Genomic DNA, 22,969 nt, shown 5'->3' on the forward strand with positions numbered 1-22,969 from the left:
GACTGGGCCCTAAGAATATGAAGGAGAAATGAAGTGTCTGTGGCATTATTAGAGAGACAAGATGGATGAGGTAATACCTTTTATTGGACCAACTTCTGTTGGTGAAAGAGATAAGCTTTAGAGCTTACACAGAGCTCTTCTGTAAGCTCTTCTCTCTAACCAACAGAAATTGGTCCAATTAAAGATATTACCTCACCCACCTTATCTCTGTAATATCCTGGGGCCAACACAGCTACAGCACTGCATGTGGCATTATTGTGATTACTGTAGCTTTGCCTCTCTGTTTGCATGGTGTGAAATTGGTTTTCTGAAAGGGACTAGCTATATGACCCCCGAAGAGCAACACAGTAATGATAGCCCAAGTGTGGCTCACAATGACCTAAAACGCATGTCATTCGTTGTTTTTTTTGGTGGTCTATAGCATGGATGCACACAAGCTAAATTATATCTACATTCATGTCTTTCTAAAACATAGACACGTAACTAAACTCACATAGAAAAACATGTAGCTTGCATTATGAGTGAGAGAGTAGAATCTTTTTATCTAGAACTATGTTGGGTTTATCCCAAGTCTCCTGAAATTGAAAATGTCTCATTCTTGCCTATCAAGTATAGATTGTTTTAAATTAACTTTATCTATAGATTTATAGCACATTTGATAGCTTTGAAATTTCAGAGGGAATCACACAGAATTTAAAATATTTGCTTCTTGGAGCAGTGGTAAACCTACACCCAGTGTCAGCATTGAAGTATTTGCTGCCCTAGGCAAAATGGAAATTGCACATCACTGAGTAAACAATCACTAAACATTTTGGTGCCCAAGACAACTGCCTGGTCTGCATATTTGGTAGAGCTGACCCTGTCTAGACCTTAATTCATATATCAGGTGATCAGAAGTAACTTTAGCAGCAATTTGTTCTACTTAGTGCATGCCACTCTTTTGTAGTTCTGCTGGCTTGTATTACTGCTTTATTTTTGCTCTCTAGTCATATTTCTGAGAAAATTTGCCTTCAGAAATCTTTTAATTTTTGTTTACTTCTGTCTTGTTACTGGCATCTTCATTTGTTGCAGCTCAGGGCACTCCCTAGTACTGTTGGTGCTGGCTAACTGAATAAATCAAAGCAATGTGGAAAGAGATGACACATTTTTCATAGTGTAATCTCTTGCCCAAGCACCCAGCTACAGGCTAAAATGCCATTTCCTCATTTTTTCTAAGCTTCTTTTCCTATTCCATTTTACTACCCAGTTCCTCTCCCATTGTAGGAACTGTTTCAGTGACATCGTTTTCTCAACCATGGATGGAATGAACAGCTTTCTGTTAAGCTCCAGTAATTGTGGCAATATGTTATTAGCCAATAAACTGTGGTTCCTTAGTACAAACATACCCCTGTTTCTCAGATGTTTCTCCCTCTCCAAGATGTGCCATTGGCATGTACAGTGGGAATCTTTGTATTCTTCCCAAACCCAGACTTACAAATGCCAGTGCGGTTGGCTGCTGCAATACACCCAGCTGGACCTTGTCAGTAATTTAGACACCAGCAATGCCTCGTGGGAAAGCTCTTATTAAGCTGCTGTTGAAACTGATGAATCATTTTAGAAAAGTATTGCGTACTTTGTAGTCATTGCTTGTTATCATGAATTCAGTTCCTTGACATAGTAATTGGATCACCATGGAGTTTATTGGCAAGTTTATTCTTTACAGGAGATAAACATCCAACAATCTCTTTTTTCCTCATTACATTTTTTTTATAGTAGCTGGTTTTGGAGTTCGCATCATTCTCCACTATTACCTTATTGCAGCATAACTCTTGTTTAAATCCCTATATAAACTCTACAGTATATGCTTACCTGATTTTTCTACTATTGGGTGAATTTCCATTAGGCATTATGGATTGGATCAAAGCCATTAGTTGTCAGCACAAATAAAAGAATGTTATACATTTATCACAGTGTGGACCACACATACCTGGTATACTAGCTTAATTACTTTCCAGTGAAAAACTAAGACTGCTAATGTTGGCCTAGTAGCTAGAGCACTAAACTAGGACTCAGAAGACCTACGTTCTATTCTAGCCTTGGTCATTGGTCTGCTGGGTGACCTTGGGTAAGTCATTACCTCTCTGTGTCCCAGTTTTCTCATCTGTATAATTGGGATAATGATGCTCACCTTCTGTTATAAAGTGCCTTTGAGATCTATTGATGAAAAATGGTATATAACAGTTAGATATTATAGTCTTGCTCTATGAACCGTTCAAGGGACCTGTGAGGCAGGCAAAGGGAAGACTACATTTCAACAGTGATGTCAGCCCAATTCTATAGTGGTGACCAAGTGGATTTTTTTTTTTAAATGGAGATATCCTATCTCCTAGAGCTAGAAGGGACCCTGAAAGGCCATTGAGTCCAGCCCTCTGCCTTCACTAGCAGGACCAAGCACTGATTTTGCCCCAGATCCCTAAGTGGCCCCCTCAAGGATTGAACTCACAACCCTGGGTTTAGCAGGCCAATGCTCAAACCACTGAGCTATCCCTCCCCCTGGATCACGGTGGCAAAGGATCCAGTCCCTTCTGGCCTGTAAGCAAGCCGCCTGTATGGCAACAGCGAGCACAGTTGTAGAGCCCACAATAGCAAGGGTCAGGTTAATTGGTTTTAGAGTGACTTCTTTCATCACATGCAATATTTAACATCTCTGTAGATTGCTTTGGATTGCCCTGCTGAACTCTGCCGGTTATATATTCAACTTCACGAGCCCTATATCAAGGATCCTGCTGCTTATCCTAAACTTCAGGTACAGAACTATTAAGTATGGGATGTTATAAAATGATGGGTGAACAGGCACAAATATGAAGCCATAGGTTTCACTGGGCCTACCAATGAGGGTGCTAACTGTGTTGTGGCATCTGTCCACTGGGAGTGAGACTGAGACCATCATGCATTTCACATAGGCCTCTGAATAGGGTGACCAGATGGTCCTAGTTTTAAAGGGACAGTCCCATTTTTGGGGACTTTTTCTTATATAGGCACCTATTACCCCTCACCCTCTGTCCTGTTTTTTCACAGTTGCTATCTGGTCACCCTACGTCTGAACAGCCATGACAAGATAACATTTGTTTATCATTGAGCTGGGTTGGATTCAGATTGGGGACCTAGCAGTGATGGGTTACATATTTTATCACTTGACCACCCAGCCTCCTTTTCATATATTCCCCAGGCCAGATCCTTAGCTCCTCTTAGGCCCCTTTGTGCTGCTCTGGGTGTGCAAAGTGGGCTTAAAGTTGCTTTTAAGGCACCAAATGAGGATTCCATAGTACAGGGGTGGCCAACCTGTGGCTCCAGAGCCACATGCAGCTCTTCAGAAGTTAATATGCGGCTCCTTGTATAGGCACCGACTCCGGAGCTGGAGCTACAGGTGCCAACTTTCCAATGTGCCAGGGGGTGCTCACTGCTCAACCTCTGGCTCTGCCACAGGCCCTGCCCCCACTCCACCCCTTCCCACTCCCTCCCCTGAGCCTGCCATGACCTTGCTCCTCCCCCCCAGAGCCTCCTGCACACCACGAAACAGCTGATTGGGAGGTGTGGGGAGTGAGAGGGAGGTGCTGATTGGTGGGGCTGCTGATGAGTGGGAGACACTGGGAGTGGGTGGGGGAAGCTGCTGGGGGGCTGCTGACGTATTACTGTGGCTCTTTGACAATGTACATTAGTAAATTCTGGCTCCTTCTCAGGCTCAGGTTGGCCACCCCGCCCTAGTGTAATAGCATCCTCAACAGGTCAAAGGGTGGTGTAGATAGGAAATCTAGCCCTATATTTACCATTTATCTTCTGTATCACCACTGACACATTCCTCTTTCCTGTAAAACCACACAGCATCCTTTGCCAAGCCTGTTTACTTGAGCATCGCACGAGGGTTGACCTGAGGGTTCTTAATACCCACAATATTTCTTTTTTTAAAAAATGACAAACATTGAGATGCATAGTGTCATTTACAGGGAGGCAACCAAATAGTAAACCTCAAATGAAGAATTGACCTTTTCTGTGAGAAATACATTCTGGCAACAAGTTGAACGAAGAAACTTCACTCTGGAAAGTGGTGGGGTTCTGGAGTATTATGATTTCATTATTTGGAGAATCTATGTGGAGTATTCTGTTCATCTACAGGGATATCTTTCATCATCTGCAAACATCCCTGGAGAGCATAATCTTGGAATATTCTAATTTCTCAGTCAGCAATTGGCTGATTCCTAAATAGACCTCTCTCTGGAAACACAAAACAGCTAATGTTTTTGTTTAAAATGCAGATGCTGATATACATGTTCTACTCTGTGCCTTATTATACGATCGCACTGTATGGACTATTGGTGCCTGGTTGTTCTTGGATGCCTGACTTAACCCTTATACATGCTGGAGGACTAGCCCAGGTATTATAGTTATTTCTTTGTAAAAATGTTCATTGGTGAATTTCTAGTTGATAATGCTGTAACTAGAGAAATATCATATAGGTAAGGAGCTCCAATTCACCCCCAATCCACAACCTTATGCTGGTTTTATGCCAGAGTAATTCAGTTGACTTCTACAATTACACAAGCATAAAACCACCATCAGGGAGTGGAGAATAAGGCTCAATACATGCGTCTCAGATGTTACATCATTGCCTTGGAAGACAGTTTTTTCTTTAGCTGCATATTTTTATCTGGCTTGTTTGTATTATTTAAGCCTTATTAAATGCTGTGCATTTCCCAAAAGAAATCAAATATTTGGGGTAGCATGGGGTGGGGGTGTTAAGCCATAGCATCTACCCACTTTTTAAAAAGACAGTTAAATACTCTCATTGAGCCACTCAATGTTTTGGTCAAGTGGATGGTTTAAAAAGAGTCTCATTGGTAAGAATAGCTGTTAGTCGCACGGTGGACAATATCGGTTATTTTCTTAGCATTACAGCTACTTCTACAGCACAGGAGAGCTTCCAGTGTCATTTCTAACATATATTCACGTTCATCTCCAAAATTTCATGTTCTTCCCAAGGCCCCACACTTGCACAACTCATTCCATCTTGATTTTGTTAAATAAACAGTTATGATTAAATGATGACCATATAATGATGTGCAATAATAATTCATGGACACTGGTGACACAAACTGTAAGACAAAATAATTTACCAAAAAACAAAAAATTCCACACAGGTAAATTGACCTTGCCTAGAGTGCACGTATGGAGCTATTTACCATTTGAGACAAGACATTTATAGAAAGTCTAATATGACACATCTAATTGATTTGCTCTATATGTGGCAAAATGAAGGACCCCTAAACATTTAGAGGATGCAGAACATTTGGATGTGAAGCTGTAACAACAACTCAAGGATAGTGTGAGATACAAAAGTATACAAATATAAATGTCATGCTGTTGGGCTAATTGAGATTCTTGAATGGCCTGGTGCATCTGGGCCACAGATGAATATCTGTGATTACATGTTTAGATTATACATGCTTATATATTATTATGTGTATAATTATTATTATATTATCACCTAATATGGTGATACGAATTGTCTTTAGCAACAGAGTAGTAAGACTTTGTTTCAACTACAAGCAGTTAGTATACAGTCCAAGATTACCTGCCTAGGCCCTGCTGCCGGAGCCCCTCTTAGCCCAGAACCCTGGGCTGCAGCCCCTAAAGCCTCCGTGTTAATCCAGCCCTGCTCATCGGTCATGTTTTCTAGACTTTTAATCATTTTTGTTGCTCTTCTCTGGACTCTCTCCAATTTGTCCACATCCTTCCTGAAATGTGTTCTCTTTTTTTTGCAACAGCATTACACTGTTGACTCATATTTAGCTTGTGGTCCACTATGACCCCCCAGTACTCCTCCCTAGGCAGCCAACTGATTGTTCCTTCCTAAATAGAGTACTTTGCATTTGTCCTTATTGAATTTCATCCTATTTACTTCAGACCAGGGATCGGCAATGTTCGGCACGCGACTCGGCAGGGTAAGCACCCTGGCGGGTCGGGCCAGTTTTATTTACCTGCTGACGCAGCAGGTTCAGCCAGTCGCGGCCCCCACTGGCTGCAGTTCGCTGTCCTGGGCCAATGGGGGCGGCAAGAAGCCGCGGCCAGCACATCGCTCACCCGCACCGCTTCTCGCCGCCCCCATTGGCCCGGGACGGTGAACCGCAGCCAGTGGGGGCCGCGATCGGCCGAACCTGCCGCGTCAGCAGGTAAATAAAACTGGCCTGGCCCACCAGGGTGCTTACCCTGCCAAGCTGCGTGCTGAACGTTGCCAACCCCTGCTTCAGACCATTTCTCCAGTTTGTCCAGATCATTTTGAATTTTAATCCTATCCTCCAAAGCACTTGCAACCCCTTCCAGCTTGCTATCGTCTGCAAACTTTATAATTGTACTCTGTAAGCCATTATCTAAATCATTGATGAAGATATTGAACAGAACCAGACCCAGAACCAATCCCTGCAGGACCCCACTCGTATGTCCTTCCAGCATGATTGTGAACCACTGATGATTACTTTCTGGGAACGGTTTTCTAACCAGTTTTGCACCCACCTTCTAGTACCTCCATCTAGGTTGCATTTCCCTAGTTTGTTTATGAGAAGGTCATGCGAGACAGTATCAAAAGCTTTACTAAAGTCAAGATACACCACGTCTACCACTTCCCCCCATCCACAAAGCTTGTTACCATGTCAAAGAAAGCTATCAGATTAGTTTGACATGATTTATTCTTGACAAATCCACGCTGACTGTTACTTATCACCTTATTATCATCTAGATGTTTGCAAATTGATTGCTTAATTATTTGCTCCATTATTTTTCCGGGCACAGAACTTAAACTGACTGGTCTGTAATTCCCCGGGATGTCCTCATTTCCCTTTTTATAGATTGGCACTATATTTGCCCTTTTCTAGTATTCTGGAATCTCTACCGTCGGGGAGAGGGCTGGGGGGAGTTCTCCTCTCTGCCCCCCCCCCCCAGCCCTGGGGCAGCCTGCCTGCTGTACCCCAAACTCCTCATCCCCGGCCCAGTGCCATGCCACGCACTCCCTCCCACACTCCAGCCCTCTGTCCCAGCCCAGAACTCACACCCAGCACCCAAACCCCCTCCTGCACCCAGCATTCTAAACTCCCTCCCAGAGTCCGCACCCCTCCCACACCCAAAGTCTCTCCCAGAGCCTGCACCCCAAACCTGTCCTGCATCCAAACTCCCTCCCAGAGTCCACACCCTCTCCTACACCCCAACCCCCTGCCCCAACCCAGAGCCTGCACCTAGCACCCAAACTCTGTCACAGAGTCTGCACCCCAAGCCCCCTCCCACACCCAAACTGCCTCCCAGTGCCTTAGGCAAGAGGGCGGGACTTGGATCTGTTCTGGGCACCATCAAAAATTATACAAGCCTGCCGCCCCTGTCCTGATTAGGTGGTCTGTAGTAGACCCCTACCATGACATCACCCTTGTTTTTTACCCCTTTTATCCTTACCCAGAGACTTTCAACAAGTCTGTCTCCTATTTCCATCTCAACCTCAGTCCAGGTGTATACATTTTTAATATATAAGGCAACACCTCCTCCCTTTTTCCCCTGCCTGTCCTTCCTGAGCAAGCTGTACCCTTCTATACCAATATTCCAGTCATTCATATTATCCCACCAGGTCTCTGTGATGCCAACTATGTCATAGTTGTGTTTATTTACTAGCATTTCGAGTTCTTCCTGCTTATTCCCAGAGATATACCAGAGATATATGACAGCCACGTATATCGTAATTCATATATCAGAGTGGAATTTAGCAAGATTTGTAAATGGAAAGAACCAGAGAATCAAAAGATATCAGAATTGATGTTATATGCTTGAACTGGCACAGTGACTGCATTAGGTAAAACATAACATCAAAAACCACAAGCAAGTTAATATAGGGAAGCCAGTGTTAACACATCTAGGAAAAGCGTATCAGTAACGTGGATGTGGATCTTTTAACAGATTACTCAGGTTCACCCATTCTTGGGGAAGAAACAACTTCTTCAAACCTTATTTACCATGAGGAAAACGAAATCAAAAGTCAAAACACATGTTGTATCTTACTATCATAGCTCCATAAACTTCGCCAACATGTGCAGACATCAGACTGAAAACTTTTCTCACCATATGTTTCTAACAGCAAATATAACTTCTGTATGTATCTGTGTTATTAAGTCATGTGCAACATTTTCAGCAACTTGCTGAAGTCCAAAAAACATTGTTTAATCTCACTTGTGGTCTGGCCAAAGGACACTGCTGATTTATAAATGGAGACAGAAGAGGGAAAGCCACTTGCAACCCAGAACTGAGACTTACAGATTTCCTTTTTAGTCTTTTAAACAAATCTGGGACCCGAGCAAAAATTCTGCTGATTGATAGCAGTAGCTTAAACCATTTGTCAAAAGTGATACACATTGTAGCATAGCTCCCAAACTCTTCCTTTCCTTACCCAAGAACGAGAACACATGTACTAGCTTGCTCAGCATTTAAGCAGTAGTTTGCAGTTGCCAATACACAAAGGCATTTCCTCTAAATGGTTTAGTGCACTGCAGAGTGAACTCAAATCATTGTCCAACTAAAAGCAATTACTTTGATTTAGTCTAGTGCCCATACATGTTACTCAGGAAGAAAATGAGGGAGACAGGTTGTCTTTTAAAGGAAGTTAGGGGGAGGGGGCAGAAAGGGGTGTCATCTTCCATCTTTTTTGGTCTTTTTAATACAAGTGACTATTTCAAAAATTGTATTTGCTAAATTTAAAACACCTGTAATTATTAATTAAAACTTATGGTTTGTGTTCTGTTATGGACAAAGAGCCCCTCATCCCTCCCCCCCCAAGTAGAAAACTAAAGATTGCAAGCCAAAGCATTTTATCCCATGGGAATCTCCCTGGTGAGAGCTCACACACTGCTACTAAGTAGGAGACTTTTTTATTTCTGTCCTTTTGCAATGTATGTGTTTTTGCAAATGTAAATCTCAGAATAGTGTCTCCTGCATTTTAAAAAAAAGGGGGGGGGGGGAACTTCTGAAAGGGCCTAGCTATTAGCATGGGAGAGGAGACATCTTTCTCAGAACCCTGTCATTTTAAAAGTTATGTAATGGCCCTCAGACTCCAAATATGGGTTATGACCTTCTGGGGTCACTGATCCTGTGACGCTACTTAACATTCACAAGAGTAGCACTTTAGGAGCCTTGATTTTACAAAGACTGTAGTTATCCTCTAAGACTTTACTAAAACAGTTATCTATATGAGAAACTGAAGACAGGACTTACATGTCAAGTGATGAAAGGTTCAACTTCTGTGCTGCAGCAAAACAGTTCCCCTCCCCACCCATACAGACATAGCCTAAGTAATTCTCCCTCCCCAGCTCTGAGCTGCAGGAAGTTTCTCTAGGGGTTGCTAACCAGGCCCAGCTGAGGAGTCTAGAGGCCAGGCCAGGCCAGGCCACATCCTCCTTCCTGCCTCAGGCTGTCTAGCTCACTGAGACATAGAAAAACTTGGCCCGCTCAACCCCCACTGCTTCAGGCTCTTACCTAAATGAGAACAAAGGGTGCTCAGAAGGGTTCACTTGGTTGCCACATATCTCCAGTCTTTCCCCACTGACTTTCCTTGGCCTCACAGAGCTCAAAGAGCCTGATGCAACCCCTTTGGAAATCAGTGACAGTGTTTCACTTATTTTAGTTGGCTTTAGATCAGGCCCAGGATGGTGGGAGACCTACCCTGTCCCCTTGTCCAGCCCAGCCCAGCCCTCTTTTCCTGTCTCAGACTGTTTTGTTGGCTGCAGAACAATACAAACACCAAGACACCCTCCAAGCAGCATTCGTAATAGGTCTGCAGCCAAAATGTGGGTGAAAAGGTGAGACGCTTTATTTGTGACTGACACCTGCATCCCTAGCATTTAGCAGCTTAGAAGTTGCTGTGAGCGTCAGTGACCAGCAGATTAGTAAAGGCTGAGATATGGCCCTCTTGGTAATAGGGTGACCAGATGTCCCGATTTTATAAGGATAGTCCCGACATTTGTTGCTTTTTCTTATATAAGTGCCTATTACCCCCATCCCCGTCCTCTACATTCCTCATTCTAAAGGTTCAATATAAGAGGGTTCCTAGGAATGGCTTATTCCCTGATGGCATATGATTATAGAAATCCTACATAGCAAGGCAGATCTTGCTCTCAGTTATAGGAGTGCCAGCCCATTGGCAAGACATGCACATCTGCTGGATGTCCCTGCTAATGCACTGTGTACAAGGGGAGAGCTAAATTTTCATCATCTCTATTGGAAATACATCCTACACACAAAAAGGACATGTTATTACCCTCTATGGGGACATTACATGTTCATGAGGGGAAATCCTTTGTGCGCATGAATGTACCCCATAAAAAATGGGACATGGCACAATGGCACTCTTAAATTTACACAATCGCCCCTCCTCTCTGCTCCTTCTCACTTGTCCAAATCCCTTCCCCATCTAAAGGATTTTTCCCCATCCAGTCACTCACAATTCCTCTGTCCGCCCCCCCTCCCCCCCCGCAGAACCTTCCCCTTCTGTGGCATAGATTTGCCAGCATTATATGAAAACCCTTAGCCACAAATGGAAATCTGGCCCAAGCAGCCCTAGATTTTCTTGCCAGCTTGGTACTAATGCAATTGTCAATGCAGTATTTAATGCCCCACCCCCAACCCCTGCCCCTGTTTCTAGTTACAGAGCATGGGTGAATTCTGGACCCCAATGAAGTGAAATCTCCCTTCCTGCAAACTGGGCTTCTGCAAAACAGATACAGTAATCTGGATTGACACATTTCTTGCCATCTGAGCACTAATCTGGCTCCCAATTGAAATCAATGGGATTCTGCCCATTGCCTGTATTGACAGCTAGATCAGGCTCTTGGTGCCTGACAGGCAGATAGACCGATGTGATTTTTTTTTAAAGGAGAATTCTACTATCTGAATTGATAGCAGAAATAGAAAAGGTCCAGAGCAGAGCAATGCAAATGATTAGAGGCATGAGACGGCTTCCAGACGAGGAGAACGTATAAAAGCTGGGAGGAAGATGAGTAAGTGACACAGTGGAGGCACGTAGAGTAATAGGGAGAGCACAGCTGTCGGGTGCGCCCGTTGATCCTCTCTGCTAATACAAGAAACAGAGGAGCCACAATGAAATTGAAAGACCACAAACCTAAGACTGATAGAAATAATTCATTTTACATGATGCATAATTAGTCAGTGAAACTCAGTCCATGGAGATAGAAATGAGGCCAAAGATAGGATCCAAATTCTATTTTTGCGAATAATAAAAATAGCCAGTTTCATTAAGCTCAGATAAAAATGTAGAAGGGTTATAAACCCTTATGTGCCAAGCACTCACTGCCTGAGATGAAGAGGAATATTCTCCCATAGACATGAGTGCATAGCTGTTCATTACAGAGACCATACACTGTGAAGCATTGGGTACTAGCACTGTCAGAGACAGGATATTGGATTAGTGGGCTCATTGGGCCAACCTAGCATGGCAATTTGTAGGATACCCTTTCCAGCTCCAATGTTCTTCTCTGGACCCCCAGATACTCCAGAGTGGCCATAAGTGCCTACACAGACAGGCTCACAATAGACAGCAGAGAGCCTTCTGCTCCTTACCTCTGCTGCTGGTGTTTTCAGCACCTTGCCCCTGGCCTTTGCTGGCTCTCTGAGCTGCCTGCCCCAGTGCAGTTCCCAGTGTGAAGTAGGGAGTGGGGGTGGTGGTCCCAGGGAAAATGGGAGGTTGAGCCATGTTCCCAGCAGTGGTGAGCTGCCACCGATGGGAGCTAGGAGTGTGGAGAATGAGTTGTTAGGCTATTAAAAAAATGCAATATATGGAATGCCCCAGAGCACTGCTTGCTGGGTAACAAATACTTAGGGAAATACCAAGAGCCACTCTGCTAACCTGGGTTTGCCTTTAATTTCTTTGATTACTCTGCTTCCTGACTAGGGCTTTCTAGAGCAGCTCTCCTGTCAGCTGGGGTGGTTAAACCTCCTGAAACCACTAGTTCCTTTTCTGTTTTAATGCACATTCTCTAGGTAACCTCCTTGCAGAAGATGGTGTATTAGAACAAGCACACAGACTGTATGCGTCTTGTGCCCGTCTGCTTTGGTAGCCAAAGGCAAAATTCTCTGCGTTGGGACTCCTGGATAACTCCTACTGCCACCAGCAGAGAGCAGGGTTTGGCCCATAGTCTACTACTACATTAAGTTCTGTTGTGCCTTTCCCCCACTGTCCCCTCAAAATCAAGCTGATGTTTATCTTCCCCAGTTCCTCCTGCTGCCAAACCATCAATTTGGGCAGACGATAGTTAATTTAAATGAGACGTTGCTTGATATAGCAGATAACAGATGGAGACAAAAGACAGCAACTATCCGGAGTGCTTCTCTATTGCTTCTATCTATAAATGTTTCTTTATGCGAAAAATATGTTTCAGTGCAGTGAGCTCTCCCCTGGATATAACCGTAGCTGTACATTTAAGATATACTCCAACAACTCCCAGTTCAGTAGCCCTTTCGGGCCCAATTTTGCAGAACTACAGAAATCAACAGGAGTTTTACCAAAGTCAGGTGTGCAGGCCTGGGCCAAAACATATTTTAGTGAGACTTACTTAGCTCCTTAGTTTTCTTATTTTCTAACATTTTTATACAAACTAAGGGTCAGATCCCGCACACATTGGTGTCAACAGCAATATTCCCATTGATTCCTATGGGTGTGAGGCAAAATCTATAGGCTTGATACTGCATTGGGATCTATTAGCACAGCATGAGGACTTCACTGGCACTTTGCGTAGGTCCATGTCAGCGGCCCCTGCTGAATGAATAGGGCCTAAGACATATGGGAGACTGGCAGAGAATACTGAATGTTCACAAAATACAGCTGCTACTATCACATGGGAGGTACCATTTATTTGTATTATATCAAAGCAAGAATGACATCAGATCAGAGAGTATTTTTATACCGCAGTCCTAAAGAATGATGGAGAATTGGGATTCAGGCATAAAGTGGGTTGCTCAAAAAATGTTATTGGTAATGTGTGCATGTGAATATAGTAATGCAGATTATGCTGTCATTCCAAAATGTACATCATGCTTACCCATTCTTTTATATATATTTATCTGCCACAGGCTCAGTTTTCCCATATTGGTGCTTCTCTTCATGCTCGAACGCCTTACATCTACAGAGTCCCTGAAGAGGCAAAATTCTATTTTCTAGTACTGAACATAGTGTATGGAATCCTTCCCCAATTGCTGGCTTATAGGTGTGTCAACAAACCAGAGTTTTTTATGAAAGCAAAAGAAGAAGAAAAAGCTCAATAGAAAGATTGCTTCCACCTCTTCTTTTTTGCTATGTATATAATTGGTTTTTGAGGTAACTGGGCTCTCTTATAGACTCCAAATGACATGTGGTTTATCAAAAATGTGTAAGATTGCCCAGTCCGCTTTGTGTATCATTACTGTAAAGAGAGAAAATAAAGGCAACTTCAGTTAACACTTCTCAACATTTTGCTTTTACTCTGTCATGGAGATAATTTCTAAAGCTATTCTTGAGTAAGTAAGCGGTTTGAGTTTTTGTATTAATACCACATGGAGTTAAGTAATAATTATTTCAATGTTCTGCCTGCACAGACTACTCCTGGGGGAATTCTGCGCAATGCAGAATTTTGCAGAAATTAATGTTGTGCGTGCAGAATTTCCTTTCTTCCCCACAGAAATGGGCTGCAGAGCTGTTGGCCGTCACTAGGGTTCGTTGGACCCGGCAGAGCCCAGCTCACAAACCGAAGACAAGGCTGGGGGAGAGGGAGGAAACTGGAGGGTTCCCAGCAGCTGCAATTCCCAGGATGCCCTGAAGGAAAGAAGCGGTGGCACACAAGAAACCCCGTGTAAGACCGGGACCCAGCATCAGGCTGTTTCTCCCTCTGTATCCCTAGCCTTTGGGGGGGAGAGGGGATGTGAGTGTCTGGGCTGGGGAGGCATGGCTGGGCTCTGGAGGGGGGCAGAGGGGGTGAGTATTTGGCTCCCCAGTTGGGCTCTGGGGGAAGTGGCAGAGTAACAGGAACCAGGTTGTTATAGGGGTTTCTTTAATTCTCTACTCCTGTTACAGACAGACTTGCTGACAGGGATTTTGAAATAAATTACCAAAATAATTGAAACTGGTGTGATTATATAGTATTATTTTGACCAATAAAATTTGCAGAATTTTTAATGTGTTGGTGCAGAATTCCCCCAGGAGTAACAGACTGGATTGTTTCAGCATTACCAACTCTCATAAAACTAGGGTGGATTGTTTTGGTTAATATTTGGAAGTGTGAACAATTAACATAGATCACTTGGTTACGTACATGTTTTATTGATCAAAAAGTATTTCTTGCAGGTCAGTCCTGTTAAAAATCCTGAGAAATCTTGTAGAGAAGACTCACTACATGTGAAAGGCAAATCATGTGGTTGTGGAAATGCTGTTTAAGCGTTCAGTCCTGTTCCGTGCTGAGCCCTCCAGGTCTCATCCAACAAAGCATGTATGCACATGCTTAATCATTGAAATTGACACGACTGTTCACATGCTTAACATTAAGCACATGGTTAACTGCATTGGTGGGGTGGGGGGGGGGGTGTCAGAGGGCTCAGCACTTTGGAGAATCCAGGCCTTAAACATTTCCAGGTGTTTTCAGAATGGAGTTTTTCCACTGAACTTCTCTACACAGCTGCTTTTGCTACTGATATTTGCCATAAACAAGTAGCAGCTAATATACAATTTAGTAAGGTCTTGGCTGGTGGGGCTTCCGTTTCTATTTGCAGTTAGTATTTATATTACATCTGAATATCTTTATACTAAAAATAGTACAATTCTGTCTCATTTATGGGTGAAAATGGAGGATAAACTTAATTGGAAACATTTCATACTTGGATATTTTAGAAGTTCTAAATTTGGAGGGTTCTTTTTTTCTTTTTAATAGTCTAAACACAGATTCGGCTCATTCATGTGCATGTTTGAACCTATACGGGGGGATTTTCAAAACAGGAAGAGATTCATACAGTAACTCCTCACTTAAAGTCATCCCAGTTAAGGTTGTTTCGTTGTTACGTTGCTGATCAATTGGGGAACATGCTCGTTTAAAGTTGTGCAATGCTCCCTTCTAATGTCGTTTGGCAGCCACCTGCTTTGTCCACTGCTTGCAGGAAGAGCAGCCCATTGCAGCTGGCTGGTGGGGGCTTGGAACCAGGATGGACCGGCAGCTCCCTATCAGCTCCCCGCTCCCCTAAGTTCCCTGTGCAGCAGCTGCCCAGCAGGCTAGCAATTGTAGCTGTCCCTCCCCCACTGCCATGTGCTACTCCTGCCCTCTGCCTTGGAGCTGTTCCCCGAGACTCCTGCTTGCTGTCTGGTGGGGAGGGGAGAAAAAGGGGGGGCTAATGTCAGGGTGTGCCCCTCCCCACTGCTCCTGCACCCCACTTACCCCATCTTCCATAGAGCAGGGGAGACACACGGCAGGGCTCAGGATGGAGGGAGCTTGCTGGCAGCAGTTGCAGCTGAGGTCTCAGCAAGCTGATCTAATTAACAAGGCAGTGTACTTAAAGGGGAAATGCGCGTCTCTCTCTCTCACACACACACAGTGTGTGTCTCTGTCTGCGATGCTGTCTCCCCTTCCTCCATTCCTGCTGCCTTGTAGAATGTGAGAGTTAACCCTTGAGGGCTCAGCCAATTGCTAGTTCATCATTTAGCAGTAAGGCATTCCCTGGAAAATATCCCACCCTCTGACTCCTCCACCTCAACCAAGCTTCACAATCATCACCAGTGTGTACCAGTATTAAATTGTTTGTTTAAAACTTATACTGTGTGTGTATATATATATATATAATATAGTCTTTGGTGGAAAAAAATTCCCTGGAACCTAACCCCTTTATTTACATTAATTCTTATGGGGAAATTGGATTTGCTTAACATCATTTCGCTTCAAGTCGCATTTTTCAGGAACATAACTACAACGTTAAGTGAGGAGTTACTGTACTTTAACAGGAGAATGTCGAACTCTGAGGGGAAGTTCACAGCCGTGGTCAGAAGAGGGCATTTGTGCTTTAGAACTCTAGCCAAAAGGGCAGGATTCAAGACTCCCAGAGTATGTGTTGGTTGCAGTGTTGTTGTAACTGTGTTGGTCCCAGGGTATGAGAAAGACAAGATGGGTGAGAAGCTCTGTGGAGCTTCAAAGCTTGCCTCTTTCTCCAATAGAAGTTGGTCCAATAAAAGATATTACCCCAGCCACTTTGTCTCTACTGTAGCACGTCAGTCACATAGGAGCCGACTCCATGGGTGCTCCGGGGCTGGAGCACCCACAGGGAAAAATTAGTGGGTGCTCTGCACCCACTGACAGCCAAGCTCCCCATACCTCCCGCCCCACATCCTCCTCCGCCCCTGAGCGTGCTGCGTCCCCACTCCTCCGCCTACCTCCCAGCGCGTCCCGCCCATTAGCATGCTCCGGGAGGAGGGAGGGAGAGGAGCGGGAATGTGGCTCGCTCAGGGGAGGAGGTGGGGCTGGGGTGGGGATTTGGGGAAGGAGTTGGAATAGGGGCAGGGAGGGGGCGGAGTTGGTGCAGGGACTTTGGGGAAGGGGTTGGAATGGGGGCGGGGGCCTCATGGAAGGGGTGGAGTGGAGGCAGGGCTGGGGGCAGAGGGCGGGGGGTCGAGCACCCACAGGAAAGCGGGGAAGTCGGTGCCTATGGTCAGTCAATGTTTGACTGGCAGAAAGGAGCTCAAAACATTTATTTCCTCCAGAACCCAAACTTCCTGGGTGTGGAGTCCTCCCTTATTTGAATTCAGGTCAGCTCCATCCCAGCACATTCTCCCCAACAAAAAAAGAGCTGTTCAGCCATCGTAGGATATACTGTCTCACAAACAGGTATCACGCCCCCAATGTTTCCTCTAGTGCTTTCAAAGAAACTTTGAATATGGTCAAGGTGAATTTAATAACCTCCTGTTATCCAGGAAAAAAAATAGGAATGTACAGAAAAAAAAAATCTCACCTGGACTTGTATCTATTATTGTCAACTCAGTGTTAACAGAATGTTTTGCTTTAATACTTGAGTTACATTAATACCTCACATTATTACACGTATGAAGCCAAATATGACGCTAACTTAGTTGCTTACAACCTCAAACCTTACTCCCAATACACATTCCAATAAATTTATTCTGTAAAAACAATACATTTTTTTGTTTTTGTTTTTTTTGTTTGTTTTTTTGTTTTGTTTTTTACAGTAAACTTGTCAACTACAAACCTTGAATACGCAAAAGATGTTCCAAGGACAAGCATAACAAGGATTGATAAAACCAGACTAAATATGTTTTCACAATAAAAGCTGGCATAAAAATAAATAAAATTCTCTATTATCACAATAGCAACAATAATGTACACAGAATAATGGTTTTGGAATGCTTACTTCCTAGTCTAGATCTATTTCCAAAATTAAAAACAAAAAAACAAAAACCAAAAACAGAAGAATGACAGGATCCTTTTTTTAAGCCTTTCAATACTGAACATTCGATGTTTTGGTTTGGTTTCATAGGGTTTCTGTGTCACAATAAGCTTAGAAATGGAAAGCTTCCAAATGAATGAGCTCAAATTGTGTTGGCATTGGAAAAAATCCTTGTATTAATCTAAAGAAACACAAAAAGACTTTCACTAACTCCACATATAGGTACTAAGCCAGATAGTGTACATTACATCGTGATTTTGAGAAATATTAACGAGTATAACTAGCTAGGTACTTCTAATAAGGAAAGATATTTTATTACAGTATTGACCTTTGCAATGATCTCAGCTGAAGAAGGATTTTTCTTTTATTTTGTAAACGGATCAAAAAACAAGAAAAGATGGATACGGCGTAATTTAAAGTTATGTTTGTAGGTGGAATAGATTCTTGTGGTCTTGTATGTAGGGGACTAATTCCTAAGGTTTGCTTGTTTTACAAAAATGCAGATTTTGAACGATTTAATTTGGAGTTTCTGCCTTTTCTTTTTAGAAAAGGCTTCTACCACATGTACAACTCTGCAACGTCTCCATAAACCTCAGTCACTGGAAAAGGGCAACTCCATGCAACCAAATAATATGAAAATCAAAAGATATCCCTTAGAAAAAGGGTAAAATGTCATTTCTGCAAACACAACAGATAGGAATGTGAATAATGTGCATACAAACTGGGATGCTGTTGATGATACCAATGAATAGATGTGCTGACTCATATCAAATCCAAGAATATTAGACAACCAAACACGTAACCTTCTTGTGTTTTCCCTTCATGTCCAGCAGTCATTATGTTGGTTAAGTCTGAAAGAGAGAAAAAAAATTGTATTTAATGTAAGATTTAATGCATCAAGCTGCAGAGAACAAGATTCAAATGAATGCCTCATCTTTACATTTCAGAGCTACAGTTACATTAACTTCATGGTACTTTTTTTTTTTTTTTAAGGAAACAGTTTGTGTTGCATCATAAACACACACTATCACATTAAAGAACCTGGCTTGAGCATTTAGGGCTTTATTAAAAAAAAACGCTTTGTTCCATTTATGTTGGTAGATTTTGTCATTCATCCCGCCCCATAATATCATTATGAAAGGTACAGGATACACCAAACACAACCAAGTTCTGTAGTTTTCTGTTTCATCAAACCTTTGGTATGCATCACGCAAAAGGTTAGACCACTGCTCTGTCCACAGGAGCTCCTGGGCCTTGCAAGAAGTCACTAGAAATGGCTGTGTGTTCTGCTCAAGCAAATGAACACTTGCCCACAACGAAAGAAATACAAAAACGGAGGGTGTGTATGTTATTGCTGAAGATATAGCCTGGCTTGGAGCTCTCCGTGGGATGAAAAACATAGGAGGAAGAAACTCCCATGTTACTACTGAGTCAAGGCCAGCTCTTGCGCCCATTAACATTAATAGGAACATAATCCGTCCCTTTCTGTGTGGTCATGGCAAGTCTCTTGTCTTCATGTCTCAGTTTCTCCATGTAAAACAGTTACCTACCTCAGAGGGATCCATTAATTTTTGTCTCTCACACGGAAGATGCTGTATGAGCACTGCACACTCAGGTGGGGTTTCCCTTTGGGGACTGTTCTAGAAATCACTTGTCAAGAAAGGATTCGGAGCATTACCTGGCCTATCCACCCACTCACAAATTACTGACGAAAGAACCACACCACACACAATCAATGTGAAGCAATCAACAATATATTTGTTTTTGTTCATTCTGAAAAAAACAATATCAGGAAAAAGGGGGACAGAGGGTGAATCCACAGGGAAGAGCGCGATTTTCATTTTACACAGGATCTGGAAGAGAATAGGAGAAAGAAAACATTTTAACACTGTAGCACTAGCAGCTCCCTTCCTGAGCTCTCGCCCTGTACAACCCCCTGCGGCAGTGTTCTTCATCAATCACACCATGGCTGGGGGTGAGCATGTCTCTCTGACCCAAGCGGTTCAGCTGTCTACTGCTGCCAGCTAAGGGAGCTCACTAGCACAATCAACCCCCAGTCCGGTTGTGGCCTGTAGCTGCTTATGGCTCTTCGGAACAGGGACCGTCTTTTTGTTCTGGGTTTATACAACAGCTAGCACGGTGAGGGCCAGGTCTGTGACCAGGGCTCCAAGGCACTCTGTAATACCAATCTAATTAGTAGAGCGCTGTGCTTTTGTTCCTGGTTTCCGTCCCCTGCCCATGGTAGGGGTTGTTACAAAATACGTCCCATACCGCATGCCAATGTCCTTCACGGCCCTTCCCCATCCAGTTCCCAGGGCAGTGATGCTTTGCTCTCCAAAGCTCCCACACTAACTCTTCTCTCTCCTGTTTATGCGTCGCTTGCTAAGGTTATACTTACAGGTGCTTCGGAGCCTTTGCCTGGAGATGTTCTCACCGCTGTTGTGCTTCCTTCTGGAGGGAGGTGCAGACACCCGTTAAAACAATTAAAGGCCTTTTACTACAAATCCCTACTGACATGTCGTTCTCCCGCATGAACAAGAGAGGCGGGGGCTGCACTGGTCAGTCCCTACATTAAATATACAAAGCTATCCCACCGTAGTGTTAAGGCTTTGCTCTTGCCAAGGCTAACGTGCCCATGGGGTTGAACTGAAGGGGCAGTGGTGGCAGCCACTACTTGCTAGGGCTCAGTCGCACGTTAACGCTGCAACTCCTCCTCACTGCCCAGAATTACAACTTGAGTGCTGGGCCATAGCTTAGCACATGAGATGGATAAAGACAAAGGGGTCGGATCATCCCCTACCGGGCTGCTGCTGCCCAGGCGACAGAAATCCAGTCGGATACAGCCCTCCGCCCATCACAGGGCACGTCCTGCCTACTCGAAAATGTAGCAGGGGGTTTGGCCCCCAAGCCAGCAGCTCCCCCGATGGTCCACACTGCCCTCAAGAAATCTGCGGGGACCCCTGTGCCTCTGCTCGGGTTCCTTGATCTACCCACTGTTCCTGCTGAAGCCATGCTGCCAGGCTCCCGCACTGGCTGCTGCCCCAGAATCCGCCTTCCAGAGCCACTCCACTGCATTGATGGGGCAGAGGTTACGTTAATGCTGACGCTAGCAGTGTTTACATACTTGCTAATGTCCTATGGGTAGGGCCCTCAAATTCACGGCCATGAAAAACACGTCACAAACCATGAAATCTGGTTGTTTGTGTGCCTTTACCCTATACTATACCGATTTCACATGGGAGACCAGCGTTTCTCAAATTGGGGGTCCTGACCCAAAAGGCAGTTGCAGAGGGGTCGCAATGTTATTTTAGGGGGGTTGTGGTATTGCCACCCTTACTTCTGCGCTGCCTTCAGAGCTGGGCTGCCAGAGAGTGGCGGCTGTTGGCCAGGCGCCCAGCTCTGAAGACAGCGCCTCTCTAGCAGCAGCACAGAAATAATCATGGCAATGGCATCCCAGGCCATCCTTACTTCTGCGCTGCTGCTGGCGGCGGCTCTGCCTTCAGAACTGGGCTCCGGGCCAGCAGCCACCGCTCTCCAGCTGCCCAGCTCTGAAGGCAGTGCCGTAAGGCAGAAGTAAGGGTAGCAGTACCACAACCCTCCCTACAATAACCTTGCGACTCCCCCTCCCCCACAACTCCTTTTTTGGGTCAGGACCTGTACAATTACAAAACTGTGAAATTTCAGATTTAAATTGAAATCATGAAATTTATGATTTTTAAAATTCCATGACTGTGAAATTGACCAAAATGGATTGTGAATTTGGTAGGGCCCTACCTATGGGACTTGGGGGTAGTGGTGGGCATGATGCTGCAGGGAGCAGCCAGCACCACAGGTCTGATCAGAGAGCCCCATCCCCATGGAACTGATGGACAGAGGATTATGATGCTGGGAGGATGGCTATCCCCCTGCTACCCTACCCTGGTATCCACCCTGCCCCAGATCAGCAAGGGTTTCATTCCTTCAACAAGACGGTGTCCACACAATGACAGTGACAACTTTGAGTGCCTTTATTTGCGTTGCTTTGAGTCAATCACTCATCTTGCTAGTAGAGTGCAAAACCACCCTGGCACTGAAGCAAACAAAACTGGCCTGAAAATCAGGGATCTGAATCCAGCTCCCTGCTGCACCACCATTCCTGTTGCACCTACTGGAAACTGGGCACAAGAGAATCTGGCCTCCTGTAGGTAAAAAATATGTGTGGAGTCAGTTAAGTTGCACATGTAAGTACGGCAGGAGAATAGAGAATCCAGTCAGAGAGGCTCTAGTGGCCTGGGCGTAGGACTACTGCCAAGTTTAAATCCCAGTGCTGACACTTCCTCCCTATGTGGTGTTAGGCAATTCACTTAATCTCTCCGTGCCTTAGTTTCTCTATTGTAAGATGGGAATAGTGACATTTGTTTACCTTCTTCATACATGTGTTGTGACAAATAATTGGGCATCAATTTTGAGGTCACAATGATTACAGAATCCAACCCTTAATAAACAAGCTGTGACACAAGGTTATTATTGTAGTAGGAAGAGCTCCTGGCAGCTATTACTGAAGTCTATGTATTTGTTATATTTCACAGGAGTCACTAGAAATGTTGGTCTTCCACTAAAACATCACCGTTAACAAATGTCTCAGCCACCAGCTCTTTTGAATATGCTCTCTCAGTAGTAATGGTATCAGATGATAACCACTCTGGACTGGATTGTAACTACTTACCTCACACTAGCATGAGCAGTTACTCCCATGAGTAGTTCCACTGCCTTCAATCACAGTCTCTGATCACCACTGTGAGTAAGGAGAGCACCTTTAAACCTGAGAGTCCCTGGGCTGTATCAAGGGAAACCCCAGCTGTTTTACTTCAAACTAATGCCTTATTTTTCAGAGTCCATAGAACTGTCCACCCCCTGAATGGTGACATTATTCATCCTCACACCAATGAAAGGATGCAAAGCCTGTGCCTTGCTTTTGATTAAAATCAATTCCACGTATCAGTACATAGTCTAAAGTCCATCACACAAGCCAAGCAGTGGCACTGACATTCAAATACATCCCGTCACAAAACATTTAGGAGTGTGCTTCACAAAGCCATAACAAGAGTCTCCAGAGTAGTAAAATGGAAAAAAAAAAAAGTATGTCTCCAGTTACATTTAAGAGTCATAGCAGCCGAAACCCAAAAACACAACTCACAGGAGGTTTAGATATGCAATGGGAATCTGCTTTCACTCATTTACCAGCTCGTTTTATACTGTAAAAGCTAAATGCAACGAGAAATGAGAAATGTTACACAGGAATATTCTGCTTAGAAGGTATTTTGAGGAAGCCTAAGCATAGGGACGCAGCTGAGTATTTAAAAGCGAAGGACTCTCTATCCAATGGGCAAGCAGTCTCAGTGGCTGCTAGCTTATAGAAGCTCTGTTAAGATCCATATTAGCCAATAGCCTTTTGAGGTTCAGGTACAAGATGCAGTAATTCTGGGGTACCGTTTTGGAGAGGCAG

General features: G+C 44.1%; 2 protein-coding genes across 3 annotated transcripts in view; one reads left to right on the plus strand and one right to left on the minus strand.

Moving 5' to 3' along the window:
• Positions 1-13,515, plus strand: part of TM6SF1 (transmembrane 6 superfamily member 1) — a gene marked incomplete in the record, with an annotated part of 30,626 nt that extends 17,111 nt beyond the window's left edge. For both annotated transcript variants that reach the window (XM_034783448.1, XM_034783449.1), the window contains 3 exon segments: positions 2,693-2,785; positions 4,293-4,412; positions 13,147-13,515. In XM_034783448.1, the coding sequence (XP_034639339.1) occupies positions 2,693-2,785; positions 4,293-4,412; positions 13,147-13,338 (405 nt within the window).
• A 3,440-nt stretch (positions 13,516-16,955) lies between these two features.
• Positions 16,956-22,969, minus strand: part of HDGFL3 (HDGF like 3) — a 58,937-nt gene continuing 52,923 nt past the window's right edge. The window contains exon 6 of the mRNA XM_034784221.1: positions 16,956-18,335. Within this exon, the coding sequence (XP_034640112.1) occupies positions 18,330-18,335 (6 nt within the window). The 3' untranslated portion in view covers positions 16,956-18,329. The remainder of the gene's footprint in view (positions 18,336-22,969) is intronic.

Source organism: Trachemys scripta, chromosome 10, assembly GCF_013100865.1.
Source record: "Trachemys scripta elegans isolate TJP31775 chromosome 10, CAS_Tse_1.0, whole genome shotgun sequence".
NCBI lineage: Eukaryota > Metazoa > Chordata > Testudines > Emydidae > Trachemys > Trachemys scripta.